The sequence below is a fragment of the Hirundo rustica genome, chromosome W, assembly GCF_015227805.2.
Source record: "Hirundo rustica isolate bHirRus1 chromosome W, bHirRus1.pri.v3, whole genome shotgun sequence".
Lineage (NCBI taxonomy): Eukaryota > Metazoa > Chordata > Aves > Passeriformes > Hirundinidae > Hirundo > Hirundo rustica.
Window position 1 is genome coordinate 9,200,948 of NC_053487.1, and position 19,565 is coordinate 9,220,512.

At 43.3% G+C, this 19,565-nt stretch overlaps 1 protein-coding gene across 8 annotated transcripts in view; it reads left to right on the top strand.

Moving 5' to 3' along the window:
- LOC120764827 (chromodomain-helicase-DNA-binding protein 1-like) overlaps positions 1–19,565 on the top strand; it is a 109,590-nt gene that overhangs the window by 38,311 nt on the left and 51,714 nt on the right. For all 8 annotated transcript variants that reach the window (XM_040088888.2, XM_040088884.2, XM_040088886.2 and 5 more), the window contains one exon: positions 18,992–19,175. In XM_040088888.2, the coding sequence (XP_039944822.1) occupies positions 18,992–19,175 (184 nt within the window). The remainder of the gene's footprint in view (positions 1–18,991; positions 19,176–19,565) is intronic.

The window sequence follows — 19,565 nt, forward strand, 5'->3', positions numbered from 1 at the left end:
CTCAATCACATTATTAATTTGACGGAGATCATGGAGGAGCCGCCACTTGCCTTTGTTTGTCTTTTTTATAACAAAGACTGGGGAATTCCACAGAGACGTGGTTTCCACAATGTGGCCTTTAGCTAGCTGTTCATCCACTAGCTCCTGAAGTGCCTTCAATTTTTCTTTACTGAGCAGCCACTGCTCTGCCCAGACTGGTGAATCAGTTTTCCAATTGAGTTTCTGGGTAGGGTGCTCTTCAGTGGCCACAGCCTGAAAAACCGGGGGGGCATCTGGAATGCCAATCGTGACCCCCCCACTGGGCCATCAGGTCTCTCCCCCACAAGGGCTCTGAATAATCTAAAACAAATGGACGCAGTGTAGCTAATTGTCCGTTTGGCCCCTTAATTTGCACAGCACCTTTTGATTGTTTTGCCCATTTCATTCCCCCTATACCTTCTATGTGCCTGGCCACAGTTTGCAGTTCCCAATGTGAGTGCCACATCCTTTCTGGTACAATCGTTACATATGCGCCTGTGTCCAAAACTCCTTTGAGGTTTATTACTTCCCCACTGTGACAGACCTCACACCCTATTATGAGTTTGTCCCTCCCAATAACTCGTGTGGGGCAAACATCAAGGTGTTTGTTCCTTGTGCTGTTTTTTCCAGGGAACGGGTCGGGTGCTGCAATTGCCTGAGCTATTATCTGCCCCTTAGGCAGAAACAAAGGTGGACGGACACAGTGCAGCCAGAGAACTAGTTGTTTAGGGTTCGATGAGATGAGACCTAGAAGTGTAATAGACTATGAACACAAAGAAAAGTTCCAATAGGAATTTATTACATTACAGCAGGCAAAGCAAAGGCAAATACAGCGCTGGACGGCAGGGGAGTCTCGCTCCACCAACTGCCGTGAATTGGCAGATTTTTCAGTCTTGCTTTTATCTTGCTTCTTTCCTCCGATGATGTATGTGTGACGTGTTGCTAGGAGGGTCTCTTTCTGTCCCTCGGTGGTCGCAGAGATGAAGGCTGTAGTTGTAAGCTGGAATTCCTGAAACTTAAAGCTGATTAAGCAAGTAGAGAAGGAATGGGCAAGGGTCTGTTTGCCTATAAGCTTAGATAGTGACATAGTAACTTCCTGTTATCTTGAGTTATTTGATCTCCAGTGAACAAAAAATAGTTAATGTTTATCACAGAAGGATCTCGATCTCTCTCGGTGTGTACTTGGTGTCCCCAGGGATGACATACTTACTGCCAACATGTTGCCAGGAGCCTAGCACTTGTAGATCCAATGAACCTAAATGCCAGTCTGTGTCACTTAGGCGCAAGGATTCTGTCAGTTGCAACCTAAAAGGCTTTTGGAGACATTCAGTGGTTATACAGGGTCTGCTCACATCATGATCTGAAACGGTCATATCTGGTGACTTCTGCTGAAAGGTAGAACTGGTTATAGCAGGATTATTTAATTTAACGTTTGCATTTTCTAGTTTTTTCTCGCCCTTCCTTGGATTTGCCTTATTTATGTCGGCACGCTGGGCAAGTAAGCACTGACATTTTAGTTTTTTGGAAAATTCCCTTTGAACTCTTGAAACCTCCCACCCCCATTGTCCCGAAAGTCCAGAAATTGCTTCTTTAAAGGGCATTGAGATGCCCAATGTCCAGCCTGATCACACAGGAGACATGTTGTTCTTCTTTTGGGTGGTGGCTGTGGCGCAGGCACAGGGGGCATGGCGTCTGCTGCGGCAGCTCTTTGCGGTGGTCTGAATGCATCTCTGGAACTGTGATTAAGGTGTGCTGTCATGAAAGGAACTTTCTGGGTACAAGCATGCAGCATGTCATCTAAGGTTGGAGCCGGTTCCATGGGCAGGCTGAGGATGGCTGCCTTGCACTGTTCGTTTGCATTGGTCAGCGCCATCTCCTCCAGGACCTGTTCCTGGGCTCCTTCATTCTTAACCTGTAACTTGATAGCTCGGGTTAATCGCTCAACAAACGTTACAAAAGGTTCTGATGGAAGCTGCTTTATTTTACTGTAAGGTTGGATGGACCCATCGGGTTGGATTGAAAAGAATGCTTTTAAAGCAGTCTCTTTAATGCGTTCTAAAACAGCTAAAGGAATTTCTTGAGCTTGTTTTAGTGCTGCAACCCATTCACCATCACCACATAGATGTTCTAACCGAATTGGCAATTTATTATTATCAACAGCCGGTTCAGGATTTTGCCAAAGCTCCGGGAGTAAATCTCTTTTTTTCCATGTGGAGTCCCAAAGCCTAAACTGTGTGGATGAAAGGAGGGCAGAAAAAAGCTGCCGGAGGTCAAAGGGAACAATAGGATTCCCTGCTAAATTTGCTTTTAAAAGGCTGCGAAAGTATTCACTTTCGCGTCCAAATTTGGCCTGAGCTTTGCACAAATCCTGAATCGCTTGTTGGGGGAAGGGGTCCCAATTACTGTGGACAGCACTGTAGATATTGCTTCGCTGCAGACTCCAGGACGGTGTGGATGATTGTAGACAAGAGATCTCTGAAGTTGGGTTTTAGAAGATGAGGTTTATTGTAAAGGATGTGAGGCCTTGCTTAGAGTTTCCAGGCGCAACTCGTGGCAAGGCCTAGGGAGTGGGGGAAGGGAGAGGTATGGAGAGGGGGAAGGGAGAGGAAATTCCAAGAGGAAAATCCTCGGGGAAGGGTGCCAAGCCAAAGAGGAAGAGGGGAAAGAGAGGAAAGAAAGCAACTCACTCTCGCAGTCCCCTGATAAGGGGGCTTCAAGGTGGGCTGGAACAAGACTTGGGCCAATGGGGTTACAGATACCTGATACTTCAGGGGAGGGTTACAGGTGTGGGATGAACCATACATTGAGGGGTGAGACAGAACATTCCATTTGACCTTTGGCTGGCCATATAACTGTTTTCCCAGACATACAGTAGCTAGGACATCTCAAGCATCAAAACTTGCTTTCAATTCTATCTCACTTATAGGTTTCACATTCTCAGAATCTAAGCAGTCATATTTATAGGGCTTTCTGGCTTCATCCTCCCCAACACAGCACCCCCTCTTTTTGACCGTCGGTATGTGACAGGGGTGGCAGAGAAGCTAGGATAATTTCCTGCTTCCAGGTTCCCGGCTCCCTGCCCCCCCACCCCCGCCTTTCCCTGGGTCGTGGGAACTGGGACTGTGGGCGGGGAAACCGTGGGAACCAGGGGCAGGGAGGGGCTGGAGGATTGAATCACATGGGGCAGAGCTGGAGGGTGGAGGTTTGAGGGTAGGGGGCGGAGTCAGAGGAGAGGGCGGTGCCGGGGGCAGCACCGAAGGGAAGGGGGGGTCTGGGGGGAGGAAGGGATTGTGAAAGGGATTGCGGGAAAGAGGGACAAACAAAGAGAGATGCTCCTTGTGACTCGGGAGCACATGGCTTCGGCCATTTTGGGGAACAAAGGAGTCCCCTCAATCTTGTGACCCCCCCTTCCGAACTAAGACTAGCTTGGGATTCACTAAGATGGGGGTTTTGTGCACTCGAACTGCCTGCTAAAGTAAACCTAACCCAGGGTTTACAAACTGGGGAAGAAGGGAGTTTTGGGGAAAGCTTAGGGGTTTCTCGAGGAATATCCGATTTTGGGGAAGGGATTTTGGGGTCAGGATAGGGAGAAACTGAGGAAACTGGGGAAAGTCTACAAGGAACCGCCTTTTTATTCATTTTGTTTTTGCATTGCAAATAGAATCTGCAGGCTCCAAAGAGCAAAATTTGCTTTTTCTTTATCATTAGGGGAGCTTGATTGAGACAATTCCTTTACAACAGTTTCCCAAAATTCTGGGGAGCTTATTTGCTCAGATGATACCTCTGGAAATTGAGCAAATAACCACCGAAGGAAATTTTTTAAATGCTTCTTGGAAAAATGGGTTTTCCCATCATCGAAGGCATTTAAAATATGGTAATAGACCCTCTTTTGAGACACAGACAATTTTGCACCCATTTTTGGCTCAGATTTTGAGTTTCTGTGTCCTCTCTATTGTGACTGAGAAACTGAAAGGAGGAAAGAAAAAAAAAAACCTCGCTGGAGAGAAAAAAAGCCAAAAGGGGAAGCAGTTTACTTTTCCGCCCACCCCCCGGCTGATAAAAGCACTTTGAAGGTTTACTCTGAAAGCAAAACCTTCCCCGAAAAAGAAAAAACCCCTTTTCCCTGAGGAACATCACCTCTGAAAAAATTTCTCTTAGAAAACCGAAAGTGGTACTCACCAAAATTCCAGCGTTCCTTTCCTTTCTTTCCCAATCACTCCTTTTGCCTGAGACTGACCCTTTTTGGTGCAAAAAGAGCTTCTAGTCTCGGTTCCCAGGATCAGTTTTCCACGAACACGTGGTCACTCTCTGGGGCAGCTTGCCATTTGGAGGGGCTTCTTTGCAGCACTCCGATGGGATTTTTGAGTCCAAGGGAGAAAACTGCAGCCCTGGCCTGTAGAGTCCTGTGTTTCGGAGACTCCACAGCGAACGCCAAGCCTGACGGGTCTGTGTCTCTGCATGGGATTCCTCGGCCACGTGCTCCCCAAGTGGTTCTTCCAGCTTTTTGGGAACCTTTTGTGGCTTCGAGCCGCACGTTAGTGCGCCAGTTGTAGTTTTCCCCACGAGACTAGACGGCCGCCGATGGCAAAAGTAACAGAGTCTGCTCTCTGGCTTCAGATGGTATTTTACAGCTTTTATTCTCAAGTTCTGCTCTGCTTAGCTGGACTGTCCCAATGGCTCGCCGAAGCCAGAGACCTGGCCCCTCCCCCATCGGGGCTTTTTCCCTCAGGGGGCAGGGCCCAGAGGCACCACCCAATAAGGGATAAGTGGGAGGGAACAGGGCTGGGTTACATTTCAGTGTGGGGGATGGGCAGATCATAGGACAGATACATAGAAAAACCATTACAAATCCAATGAAATATAAACCTAATTAATGCATTTACAACATCCCCCTAAGCCTTCTTTCCTCAAAACCCAGTTCTCTCAGCCTTTCCTAATATGGCAGGTTTCACAGTTCTTTGATGATCTTTGTGGCCCTTCTGTAGACCCTCTTGAGCCTGTCCACATCTTTTTCATATAGCAAGGACCAAAACTGAACATAGTATTCCAGGTGAGGACTGACAAGGCACTGAGTAGAGTGGGATAATGACTTTTTTATCTCTGCTGGTGAAACCCTTGTTTATGCAACCCAACATCCTGTTGACTCTCTGCCACAGCAGTTCACTCATATTGAGCTCGTTGTCCACCAGGACCCCCAGGTCCCTTTCCCAGCTTGTGCTGCACTCCTGGATTATGTTTTCACAGGTGCAAGACCTTACATTTGTCTTTGTTGAACTTCATAAGGTTCTTGTTAGTCCAGTCTTCTGGCCTATCCAGGTCTTCTTGCAGGGTGGTTCTCCCTTCCCAAGTGTCCACTTCCCCACTCAGTTTGGTATTATTGGCACACTTCATCAGGGTACACTTCATCCCATCCGCCAGATCACTTATGAAGATATTAAACAGTAATGGGCCCAATATCGAACCCTGGGGGACCCGACTTGTGACAGGTTGTCAGGTTGAAAAGGAACTATTTACCACCACCCTCTGGGTGTAGCCTGTCAGCCAGTTCCCCACCCACCGCACAGACCACTTGTCTAGACCATAACACATCAGTTTCTCTAGGAGGAGACTAGGAAAACGTATTGAAAGCCTTGGGGAAGTCCAGGTAGACAGTGTTCATTGCTTGCCTCACATCAACCGAGCAGGTTACTTTGTCATAGAAGGCTATCAGGTTTATCAAGGACAACTTGCCCTTGTGTTGGCTTTTCCCAATCACATGTTTCATCTGACTTGTGATAGGCCCCAGAAGAATTTGTTCCATAACTTTCCCAGGAACGGAAGTAAGACTGATGGACCTATAACTTCCTGGATCCTCCTTTAAGCCCTTCTTGTAGATGGGGGTGACATTAACCTTCTTCAGATTCCCCAGTCTTCACAACTTCTCAAAGATCATGGAGAGTGGCCTTGCAACAATGTCAGCCAGCTCTTAACACCCTCAGGTGGATATTGTCAGGGCCCATAAATTGTCGGGGGTCAAGCTCCTGTAATAGTTCACATAACTACTCTTCCTTCACTGCCAGTGAGTCTGTGTTTGTGTCCACCTGTATTCTTGTTCCCAGGTCCTGGGGCCCATCAGTGCTGGTAAAGACAGAGGTGAAGAAAGTGTTGAGAACCTTTGCCTTTTCAGTGTTGTTGGTGACTAATTAATCTCTCCTGTTTAACAATGGGCCAATATTTTCCTTCTGTTTCTGCTTGTTGCTTACATACCTGAAGAACCCTTCCTTGTAGCTTTTGATGTGTCTGGTCAATTTCAATTCAAGCTGAGCTTTTGTTTTTCTAACCAAATCTCTGCACACCCTGGCAGTGCCCTTGTAGCTCTCAAGGTGTATTCATTGGCTTTTCTATCTCTGGTATGTTTCTCTTTTGGTTCTGAGCAGACTCAGAAGCTCCCAGTTAAGCCAAGGAGGTCTTTTGCTTCACCTACTTCCTTTACCTTTAAAGGGGATCAACTGTTTTTGTGCTTCCATTAAAGTTTTCTTGAAAAGCTACCAGCACTCGCTAGGGCCTTTATCCTCCATGGAAGCTTCCTATGGAATCCCTCACAACTGAGCTCTAAGCAAGCTGAAATTTGCTCTTCCAAAATCTAAAACCTTTTTCTTAGTACTAATCTTCAGTGTGCACAGCTGGGTCCCAAACACCACAACATTGTGATTACTGCAGCCAAGGCTATCACTAACCAAGTGTAAGGCCTCAAAAACTTGCTCAATGAGCCTCTTAAAAGGGCTTATGTTTTTTTAATGTACCCTGAGTTAGATGCACGGGAGAAATACTGACAGTATATTCTCAAGAGGTCAAAACAACAGAAAGATTTTACTGGCAACTTCAGAAAATCAGAGAACTGGCAAAAGTTTAGAGCAGCATTCAATCAACGTGAAACATTTCACAAAGCATTAACTTTGCCCATTCAGCTTAGCAAACTCCAAGCCTATCCAATTTTAAGTTACTCAAAACTCCGAGAAGAGGGAATTTGAAGGAAGAAAGAAAAGATATAGAACAGAATGGATACAGCTACCAGTCCTGGTTCCAGCAGTGATATAAAATCCAAGGAAAGGTAGGGTCAAGACATGTGCTTGCCTCATGGTTTGGTTTAAGTACCCTTTGGCTTTCCTGGGCCCTTCCCCCAGGTGGGAACTCCGGTTATCTGGCCACTTAGGAGCTGGGTTAGGGGCTCCCGAGGTGGGGTGTAGAGCATTGCCTCCAGTGTGCCGGTGATTGGCAGCCACTCCGGGGCTGGGATACAGGTCTGGGGTGTGTGTGTGGGGGCGTGTGTATGTGCAGAGCAGGGCATCGCCTCTCCAGAGCAAGGCCAGACCTGCCCCTTCCTCCCCACACATGCACTCAAAATGTTTCAAGCCAGCAATCCTTCCAGTGTCTCATACCACCCCACGGCTCAAGACATTGACCGGGACCACAGTAACGGTACCTTTCCTCTCATGGCAGCAGTGGGATCCTAATCTAGCAGACAGAGGAGAAAGGAGAGGAAAGTATACAGGAAATCATGTAACGGACAATTGCTATTTCAATAATCAAAAGCATAAGTCTAGTCAATATAAAAATTTCCTTCTATGCAAGTCATCACTCCCAGTCCCATGAGTCTCTAAAATTGCAGGCAATTTTGTGTGGTGCAAACCGACATCTGGGGGAGAGTTCATTAAACCAATCTTTTGGCTGCAATGACCAAAGAGTCCAGCAGATTGGTTGGTAATTTTCTTCATGTTTCTTGATACTGTATTCTTCTTTGGTGAGGTCTAGTATTTTACATATTCCTTGCTCATTAATAATATATCAAGTGTTAGACAATTTAATAAAGCTATTTTTACACAACAGCTGGACTTGTAAGCTGAGCTCCAAAACAGCATGGTGTAAGGCCCCAAATAACTAACTGAAAGGGGCTTACAGAGGTTCCTGTACTCTGGGTTAGACGCATGGGAGAAATACCAACTAGATATTCTCATGACGTCAAAATTACTTCACTGGCAAAATATAGAAAATCAAGGAACTTTGTCAAAAGTTTTAGTACAACATCCAATCAACATAAAACACTTCTCACAGCACTATTTTGGCCCATTCAACTAAGCAAGCTTTAAACTTAAACCCGTTCAATGTTAAGTTACCCAAAATGTTCCAAGAAGAAGGAATTAGAAGAAGGGGAGAAAGACAGAAAAGACATAGAAAAGCTCACATATAGCAACCAACTCCTGGGTTAAGGTGGTGTCCATGTTAGGAAAATTAATCCACGAACACCAGAGGTTTATGTCCAAAAAGGAGACAGAGGAGTCCTTTTACTTTATTCGAATAAAGGGAGAGGCCATGGGGCATTTCCCCTGGGGTCTCTCAGATTTTCAGAGGACGCAGCCTCCTTTTTATCCTAATTTCGCAGCCGCATTTCCCTCTCTCTTTCCCCATTGGCTGAGGTACTTGAGAGGTACAGACTTCCCAAAATGCCTAAGATTCCCCTTTTAATGTATAACCCCCCTAATTTTTAATTCTTATGGGTTTTATGGGGTTTTCCCCATTGTTGCTTTCATCTTTCAATATTCGATTTCATTTACAAACAAACTTATGGTTTGTTTGTAAAGGCAAGTATCTTCTTTTCCATTAATCAATCAGTGGAATCCTTCCCATTGTGTCTTTTCTCTCTCAGTGCTAGTTTTATCTACCAGCAGACCCAGGGCTTGTTTGTAAAGACAAATCTTGTCATTCCTCTCAATCCCTCCTCTTTTATTTTTAATAATTGTCTTTACAAATTTTAATTATCATTGACTTAATTTTCTGTTCTTGGGTCTTTTTTGGTTTTGCAATTATTTGCCGTGACATCAATTTCTGTCTTTTTGTAGCTATCTCTGGATCAGTAGGCATGGCTACTACCTGCATCCCTTTGATCACGTGTTGAATAAGCTGTACTAAGCAAGGGATCATGCATGGTAAAAAGATAAGAGTTGCTACAACACATAAGAGGGAAGAAAAACATTTGTTTAACTCATAATTCACCGGGTAACTATAAAAACATGTCCCATTCTATCTTTTTTATGTTTGGACTGGCACATGAGCTAACTTTTTTTATTCCTTTTGTTATTTGTTTTACTAGTTTTCTATTGTCATCTATTTGCAAAGAGCAGTTTGAGTTATTTAATTTGCCACATGCTCCTCTTTCTTCTGCTAATAAATAATGTAATACTATCTGATGTTGGAATATTGCATTTTAAAGCTCTCACATAAGGTTTCTACTTGCAGTTACATCTCAAATATGTTTTGTTAGATCCGAACCAGAACCTATTAAAAAGGGTCCGAGTTCTATTCCGGTGTTGCTATTTCTACTGATAGTCACAGACAACATGTGTCCTACTTGTGGAAATATACTGGGGGTAGCTTAAAAATAAAGGGTCAAAAAAAACTTATCCTTCCCTACTGCTTTACAGCCTTCAAAATAGTTTGGGTAATTATGGAAGGAACACCTTACCCAGCTACTATTAGTGAGCTTAACATGTGTTTGATTCTATCTGCCTTGATATCTGGAACAATCATAAGGAGGGCAGTTGGGGGGCTAACAATCTAAACTTAAAGTCCAGTCACAAACACTCTTCCCCACATATATGCTTCCTGTTCTATTTAGACAATAAATGCCTCTTTTAGAAGAATTAAGACGCCATGGACTTCATTCTTCATTCTAAAATTCTGTTTCATTATGGGCCTCACTCAGGGTGCTAACCCACTATTTAGGTTCGACTGGGCTGGCCACTCATGGCCAGTCTTTAGGTCCCCCTGACCCTCTGCAGACTTAACAATTGCTAAGGTTAAAGATTTTTGCTACTTCTTCTCCTAAGGTTAAAAAATTATTTTCCTACTTTTGGCCTTAACCTAACTGACAATATAAAGGTAAGATTATTAAGAGAAACATTCTAATGGTGTAATCTAATTTTCTAACCTAATTTTCACTTTCACGTTGTCCTCTACATTACCTGTGGCGAGCGAAGGCACAGAAACAGCTTAACATAAAGAAAACAATGACGGTGAAAATTGGCCCCCAGTGACTGGAGATCTGAGAGGAGGGATGCCCACATAAACCATTTCAGCAAGCAGTCTGTGGGTAGGCACACGAGGCTTCCCCCGATGTCGACGCACTGGCTACTGCTCCAGTCCACTCCTGCGGAGTATCAGTTGTGGCTTCCCGTCCTTCTCTTCCAGCTGAGATGTCCAAATCTCCGGGGCCTCAGAGACTTTGACCCGAGTGTGGTGGGTCCACCCGTGTTCTGCTGTATTGATGACTGTTTCTGTGGTCAGCAACACTTGGAAAGGTCCACGCCACTTAGCCACTAGTGATGCTTCTTTTTATTCCTTAACTAGGGCCTAATTTCCTGGTGGGATGTTGGGAACAGCAAAGTCCAAAGGTAGGGTCTTTGCCAGCTGAGCTTCCTGTCAAAGAGATTTCACAAGAGACAGTATCCTGGCCACATATTGTTTTAAATATACATTACTTATCTCTATGCCCCCACTAGGCTGGGAATTATAAGGGTAAGGAATTCTAAACATCAGTTCAAAGGGAGATAATCCTTGCTAAAGCTAGTGGCAAGAGCCATACCTATGGCATCTTAGTTTCTATTACTAGCTTCAAAAGGTGTTTCTTTATTTCTCTATTCATCTTCTCCACCCGGCCAGAACTCTGGGGATGCCAGGGGGTGTGGAGATTCCATCTTATCCCTAGAGCAGTCATAACTCCTTGAAGAATTTTTCCTGTAAAATGAGATCCCCTATCTGAGTCTATTGCTTCTACAATCCCATATCTTGGAATTATTTGTTCCAAAAATACTTTAATAACTGATCTTGTAGTTGTTGAAACGGCTGGAAATGCCTCTGGCCACCCTGTTAACTGACATACTATTACCAGAAGGTATTTAAACCTTGCCACTCGTGGCATTTCGGAAAAATCCACCTGGCATCTCTGGAAGGGACGTACAGCCTAAGGCCTCTCTCCCCTGGCAAGTTTCTTTGTAACTGTTACTGGTTTTAGCACAAATTAAACAACCTTTGATAGCTGGCTTTGCTAGAGTAAAAAGACTCACAGCAGCATACATTTTGAGGGAGGCTTCTGCCAGTCCTCGGGAGCATCTAGGACTCCCTTCATTAAGTTGTTTTAACAACTGTAAGGCTAGAGCTTTTGGTATCTACTGCTTATTATCCTTTGTAAACTAATTATCCCCCTTTTTCTTCTGTCCCACTCTTTTTAATTATCTCAAGTTCCTCTGGTGGAAAAGACAGTTTCTCTGGCAGTGATGTAGTTACTGGGAGCAAGGGGAGGATCTTTGAGATTTCTGGCAACAATGCAGCTTTTCCAGCTTCTTTATCAGCCAGTCGGTTTCCTATTGCCTCTTCTGAGCACTCTGCCTGATGTCCCATAACGTGCATTATTGCTACCCTTGTTGGTGTAAGTTCACCACCTCTAATAGGCCAGAGATTGAGTTTTTATGAACTAACTTCTTTCCCCTGCAGGTTAATAAACTTCTCTCTTCCTATAGTTTCCCAAATGCATGTATCACCCCATATACATATTTAGAGTTAGTAAAAACATTCACTGTCTTGTCCCGGTATAATTCACAGGCTCTCACAAGTGCATACAGCTCTGCTGTCTGAGCTGACCAGGTGGGCGGAAACCTCCCCCTTCATTTAATTGCTTTCTATTCATGATAGAGTATCCTGTAAATCGTTTCCCTTCTATCACCCTTGAAGACCCATCAATAAACACATTTTTTCTTCCTTTTGTTCTTACTCAAAGAAAAAATATTGTTTACTATCTTCTGTAATCGGACACCCCCAGAAAGCATCCTTTAAGTCCAGTACTGAATAATACTGGTGTGAAGAAGGGATCTGATTCAGGATTGTATAGGGATCTGGAACTGTGGGATGCCTTGATTTGACAATTTCATTTATTATTCTTAAATCCTGCACCACTCTGTAGGTTCCATCTGGTTTCTTAACTGGCAGGATAGGGGTGTTATAGGGAGACATACACAGCTCCAAAATACCTGCTTTTAGCAGGGACTCAATGACAGGCTTTAACCCCTTCTTTCCTTCCCTTGAAAGAGGGTATTGCTTTTTAGACACTACTTGTCCTGGTTGTTTCAAAGTAATTTGGAGAGGCTCTATGTCTAGTTTTCCGTATTTTCCTGGGGCTGCCCACACTTCTGGATTTATTTCAGCATAAGCCTTCTCAGACATTTTACACGAAGATATCACAGTGTTGGACTCTCTGTCATTTTTTACAATACTAATTTGCATTCCCACTTTAGCCATCAAATCCCTTCTCAGTAAATTACAATCACAATTAGGATCAAACAGGAATTCGTGTATTTCAAACCTGTCCCCCACATCTATTAATAGCGGTTGAATAAAATACACTCGCTCATCCTTTCCACTCACTCCTTTAATGACTAATGATCTTTTTGATAATTCCCCCCCTTAGGTATAAAATTTAAAGTGGATCGAGAGGCCCCTGTATCTACCAGAAGACACACCTCCTCTCAATCTGGACTGTAATGAATACTATAGACCAAATTCAGTAAATCAAAATTTAGAATTTTATTGTGAGACAAAATAACAGTCTCCGATAGCCACAATTAAAAGGGACAGCGTCGAACCCCGGGGTTTCGGTGCCGGGTGAACACGGTAACACACTCAGTCAGTCTGTCACCCCCTCAGTTCACATTTTGGTCTGGGGCTGCCGATTTTTATACACTCATTTGCTGAGCAGCTTCATTAGATATTCATGTTCGGGTTCTGGTGTGGTTGAATGGATTTGCACTGGAGAACAATGTCCTGATTGCTGTGTCCAGGGATGGTGTAGAGATGTTAATGTCGGGCGGGGATGGATAAGATATCGATCTGATGTAATCATTCCGTCCTCTGGGTTCTCCATCTCCCTTTTCCGTCCTTTGTCCTTTTGTGTTCTCCTCTAACGATTCCCGGCAGAAGTTTTCTTGTGTCCCTTTTCGTGTCCCTTTTTCGTGTAATTCTTGCATAGTTTTCTCATGTCCCTCCTGTGCAATCTCTAGCAAAAGAATTCCTTTTGCCCCCCTCCATGCTGTTTCAGTCCCAGTTAACCCGTTGTATACTCGATTAGAAATAAAACTTACATTTACAGAGAATGAATTACATATTATAACATTTAACACAAATTAACTTTAGGACATATATCACATGGACCCACCGTAAAAGTTATCAAGGGCTCCTGAGTGGTGGGTCCTTGATATAATGGGAGCCCCTGACACCCCTAACAATCCATTTCCATTATCCTCTGGACTTCCTCCTCCTGAGGGTCCAGCTGTTTCTGCGGACACTCCCTTTTCCAATGCCCTTCTGCCTGGCAGATAGCACACTGGTTCCTTCGCCACCGCTGTTTGGGTCGGCTCTCCCCTGCCGAGGAGGGAATGCCTCTGCCACTTCCCTGTGGCCGACCCCATCCCCTCTGTCCCGGGGGACCCCTTGGACCTTGTGGTTTATTCTTCTGTGGCTGCAAAAACTCTGCCATCATCTTTGCCTTAGCCTTTACCTTTTCCTCATCCCTCTTTACATATATCTGCTGTGTTTTTCTAACTAGAGGCTTGTTCTGCCACTCTTCATCTTTCTGTACCCCTTTCTGTATGTCAGGCCAGGCCTTTGTAACAAATTGTACCTTCAGCAATGCGTCAAAGGCTGGCCCCTCCGGATCCATCCCCCCGTGTTTCCGCAAGGCCTCTCTAATCCTCTCTAACCAATGAGAGGGTATTTCATGTTTCTCCTGTTCTAAGGACATAGCCTTAGCTATGTTGTTAGTTCTGGGAACTGCTGATTTAATTGCCCTAATCAAATAAGCACAGAAATCGCGGAGGCGAGCCAAACTGGTCTCCTCATTTGGGTTGTACTGGGGGTCCACCTGGGGGATGGCATCATCCACTGTAGGTACATTAGGTCCAGCCCCCCCTGCTGCTTGTGGATGTTCATCCTCCCACAGCTGCCAAGCTTTCTGCAAAATCATTCATTTCTCTGATGACCCAAATAGAATCTCCAGGAGAAAATCCCAATCCTTCCATGTATAATCCGCATTTCCCAAATATTCTTCTATCTTTTCTCCCACCCCTATGGGAACATCCAAATATGGGGGTAATTCTTTTTTCAACTCCCTTATATCCTGGGTAGTAAGTGGTACAATTACAAACCCAAACCCTCCCCCTTGACCCCCCAAAGGAACTTGGCAGAGTGGCATGTGATGTACCCCTATCTCTTGGGTCCGGGGGGCTTCTGATGTGCTCAATTGATTTCCTCTTCTAGTTCTGTGTGGTGGTATGATAGGCTGCTCCCTTCCCCCTACACCATTATTATTCTCGGGTGGGGCCGTAGGAACAACATTCTCCTGATCCCTTTGCTCTGGGAGTTGAGGATACAGGGGACCTGCAGCTGGTCCTGGTTCAGCTGGCAACATTGGAGGACAAGACAGGGGAAGGTACTGAAGAACATCCCAATTCTCATTAGTTCCCCCTTCCTCCCTTTTTTCCTCTTCTCCCTTTAACACATAGATTTCTTTTGTTGCTTGTCTAAACCATATCAATCTACATTCCCTTTCAATCCATCCTTTCCAATTCTCCTCTAAATTCTTCAACAAAATTCTACACAAACGAATCCTATCTGTTCCATAAGGTGGCCACATAAGCCCCTTTGGCAACTTATACTCCGGCCACACAAAATAACAATATTTTACCATCATTTCCATAGTTACCTCTGGGTGAATGCATAGTCTGTCCCAAGACCTCAGCATTCTCCCCAAGGGACTCTCCAGGGGTATTATGGGATCATCATCCCTTTTGCCGGGGCCCCTTCCCGGCTTTACCCTGGCAACCCTCCATGGGTGCTATGTTTCACCTGTGCTACCCTCCATGGGTGCCATGTTTCACCTGTGCTACCCTCCATGGGCGCCCTCCCAGGTTTGCTCCCCGAAGATCCCATTTAACTCACTGGTGAGATTTTCAGTGGTCCTTCCCTGCGGACTCTTCACGGACCCCCCTGGTCCGTCACTTGTCTGTCTCCTGGACAGTTTCGGGAATCCAATCGATCGCCCGGTGCCGGCCGCCACCAAGGGGAGCTGATCACCGAAACTGGGTGAGGCGCGCCTTCAGCTCCGCTCACTGCCCACTGCCCCGGACGGTGGAAATATCCCGGACAAGAGCCCCCAAATTGTTAGGAAAATTAATCCACGAACACCAGAGGTTTATGTCCAAAAAGGAGACAGAGGAGTCCTTTTACTTTATTAGAATAAAGGGAGAAGCCATGGGGCATTTCCCCTGGGGTCTCTCAATTTTTCAGAGGATGCAGCCTCCTTTTTATCCTAATTTCCCGGCCGCATTTCCCTCTCTCTTTCCCCATTGGCTGAGGTACTTGAGAGGTACAGACTTCCCAAAATGCTTAAGATTCCCCTTTTAATGTATAACCCCCCCGCTAATTTTTAATTTTTATGGGATTTATGGGTTTTCCCCATTGTTGCTTTCATCTTTCAATATTAAATTTCATTTACAAACAAACTTATGGTTTGTTTGTAAAGGCAAGTATCTTCTTTTCCATTCATCACTCAGTAGAATCCTTCCCATTGTTTCTCTTATCTCTCAGTGCTAGTTTTATCTACTAGTAGACTCCGGGCTTGTTTGTAAAGACAAATCTTGTCATTCCTCTCACCACATAACCAAATCTGATGCAGAGTGAGATACGTTACCGTGGGCTCCATCTTCGGTAAACGAATTCCATCTTTTCAAGAGGGCAGAATTTGAGGGGAGGAGGGGGTTGGCTTTGCTGAGTGAAACTCCTCCTCCTGGGAGTGGAGGAAGGTGACATCCTGTTTGGGGCGGCCCACCTCCTCCTGGAAGCAGAAAAACCCTGGTTCATGCTCCACACTTTCCCCAGCTGTGTTAATTTACAAATCTAAAGCTTTTTGTCTCTGGATCAGCTCATTTAGATGCTATTTTTCAGGTTTGGGGCTAACTTCTGTGCATTCAATTCTCAATCCGCCCTGAGGCAGGCTATTGTTTCAGCCTCCCAGGCAATTTGTAACTCAAATTAGCTCTTTCTGTTGCTACACAGCAACATATTTCTCTGGTTTTGTAGCTCTGAGTCTAGCCTCCACCCATATGGATACCAGGCCTTTTTCCTTACTATGTTTTTTTGTCTTTTCTTTAGCCAAAATTAGATTTTCTCAGCAACTTACTGCAGATAGTGCCATATTTCCTCGGCCCACATCTCCTGTTTGGGGCTGAACAAGGTTTATAAGCTTTTAGCAACTTTACCAGTGGAGAGCAGTTAAGGACAATTTTTACCCATGTTTCCATGACTTTTCTGATGGAGAATATCAGTTTCAACCAAAAATTAACTTCTCCTTTATTCTGTGATTAGAGGTTATCTCCATATAAAATACCTCTTCATCACCTCAAGAGTACCCTGCTTCACTGTGCCAATTAAAATGTAAGGCCCCAAAAACTCACTCGATGAGACTTAAAAGGGCTTTCAGTATTTTTTTATGTACTGACTTATTAAAGAAATATGGGTATTGATCTAGTATCGATACCCAACTGTGATGGACAAAAACTCTCTAACAGTTTGAAGTTAGAAAGTGTATGTTTATTACAGCCAGGTAGCAGGCAGGATATTTCCCTAATTCGAACTGTGAAATTCACAGGTAATTACAAAGCCTTTTATTTACAAAAGTGTTGAATATCCAAAATACAAATGCGCATTCATACCCCTGTCACCTCCCATTCCTCGCTTCATATGCTAATTGGTAAAAAGGCTATTAAGCATTCGTACTTTGTTACTTTGTTTCTTAAAATGAGTCGGGGGGGGGGGGGGGGGGGGGGGGGGGGGGGGGTGGGGGTCTCTTCTGGGGAGGGGTCACCCAAAATGAGGAAGTAAGATGAGTCTTCCTTGTCCTGACCTTTCTATCTTTTCAATGCATTCGTGACAAATGAATCTTTGGTAGAACTTACAGTTTCCTGTGTTCAATGGGTCCTTTAAGCAGGAAATCTGCAGCTATCTTATGTCCTATTTACCACATTCTGTTTTTCATGACAAGGACAACTACATAAACATAAACCTGACAAGAAATGAGTTACAAGATCCGGGGTAGCTTATCTAAGATCCGGCTTCTGTTAACTGCGAACAAAGATTACCTATCTACTTCAGCTAATTCAGCAACTTATTATCTTAACTTTCCTAAAAAATCCTTAGTTCCTCAAAATTAACGTCTCAGTACTCTGAGTTAGACACATGGGAGAAATACCAACAAGATAATTTTTAGTAAATAGTTTAAACTCTCAGATTCTACAGTGAGTGCCTTGCTTTTATTTTTCAAGTCAGGTTAATTATGTCAGCATTATAGCATCATGCCTGAAGTAGGCCCTTGATGACAGGAATGGGAAGGAACTTTGTTGCTCTCCAGCAAGTATAAGTAAAGCTAGCAGTCATATTTTTTCATATCCCTCCACTTCAAAATAAGGAAGTTTTATCATGGTTTGTTTCTTTCTTTAAAAGTCAACAGATGCAAATGGTTGGTTGAGGTGCTGTCTACAGGAATCAGTTTGAATAGCTTAATTTGTTTTCCCCCCTCACTAGTACAATTTAATTTGCCTTAGCAATGGGGAGAGTAGTGGTTCTGTTTTGTGGCTTTAAATGTTGTCAATTAAGTATGTTCTAGTGCAGAAGATGATCAAGCTACCACACACCCACACACATTCATACTGATTGTCAGCCAGATGAATTGTGCTGGCAGTGATAGGCTTAGACTTTGATATTAGCTTTTGGCTTTTTATTGTCTTGGATTTTGTTATCATCTTTAACGTTGTTTCTTTTTAAATGTTTGCAGCTCAAGTGTAAATAATTTAAAAGCACTTTGTTTGTGTGGTGTTGTAATTCCAAAGTTTTCCCCCCACGATATCTCTAAAGTGTGCTAGTATTTAACCTAATGAGGAATTTGATTAAAGTGTCAGCTTGGTTCTTTTGTAAAATTATTTTAGAAAACCAAATGTTTCTATGCTTTTGAATAGTCATGAAACAAATGTTTAACTTTGAATATTATTTTATTTGAATATGTTAAGTATAGTGTGAAATTAATGTACAGGTGGAATAATCCAGTGGCTCAAGAGTATGCTCAGGTCACTGATTATGTGTGACTTTGTACAAGTCATAATTAGTGACAAATTCAGAGTTTTTCTGTGGGAATTTTACTGCTGTTGTTTTAACAGTATAAGATGGTCTGCATGGATTTATATTATGTGTGACAACACACCTTTGGTTTTCCAGTTACTTTTAAAAACATTTTATTTAATCAAGTGTTTGGTTGTATTTTGTATATAGATGGTCCAAATCACAGCATTTAATGTAGCTTGCAGGCACTTCCTTACAGATACTTTTCCCACCTACTCTTTTAATGAAAAAAAAAGTAAAAGTAGGGGAACAAAACAGAATTTATATTTGCTTTGAAGAAATGCGTGCTCAAAATAAAACATTGGGGGATGACACACTGCTTATCTAAAAAGACTTAAAACAATTGGGTGTATGTATATACACAAAAATATGTTGTGTTTGTTAAAGTTAAGTAAGGATTTGGGTAGGTGAGAAATAGTCTTGTTTTACTCCTCCAGTTTAATGATAAATGTTCTTCTTTCTCCTCTCTCCCTCCCTTGCCACCTCCTCTTTCTACCCCAGTGCCCAATGCTTCTTTTAAGGTTTAATGAAAGGTATCTGATTAAACTGAATTCTCATTCCTGATTTATTTAATCCAGTGCATTCATTTGTATGCTATCCATGTGTCTGGGCTAAGCTAACAATTAATTTATAGGTGAAGCTAAAGGTTTTTTTATGTGACTTTTTAAAAAATCCTATTTAATTAGCCATTGTGTAATATCCTGTTAACTTCTACTTGCAGCCAGTCAGATGATGATTCTGGGTCAGCATCAGGTTCTGGATCTGGTTCAAGCTCTGGAAGCAGTAGTGATGGAAGTAGCAGTCAATCAGGTAGCAGTGACTCTGAGTCTGGTTCAGAGACTGACACATCTAGAGAGAAGAAACAAGTTCAAGCTAAACTACCACCAAAACTTGATGGATCTGAGGTAAAACAAAACAAATTAACCCTTTGTGGGGAAAAATACTCTGTGCAGAATAGTTGCAAAAATAGTTTTGATTTAAACAAACAAAACCTCCATATTTTTTACTTAGAATGTTGAGTTAATGAATTCATATACTTAGCTCTCATAACAAACAGGGCTGCTAAGTTCTCATTTCTGAAAATACCAACAGTTAGATAATTACCTACATTTTATAATGCAGAAGATCTAATAACATATTGTATATTTTTGAAGACAAAGCCACACATAATGTTCCTATTTCTAATTTTTTTAAAACTTGTTTCTCTAATGCTGAGTTTCTTCATATCAATAAATGTACAACAATTTCAGGGTTAGGTACATCTTGTCTTTCATATGGGGAAAAAGTCTGTCAAA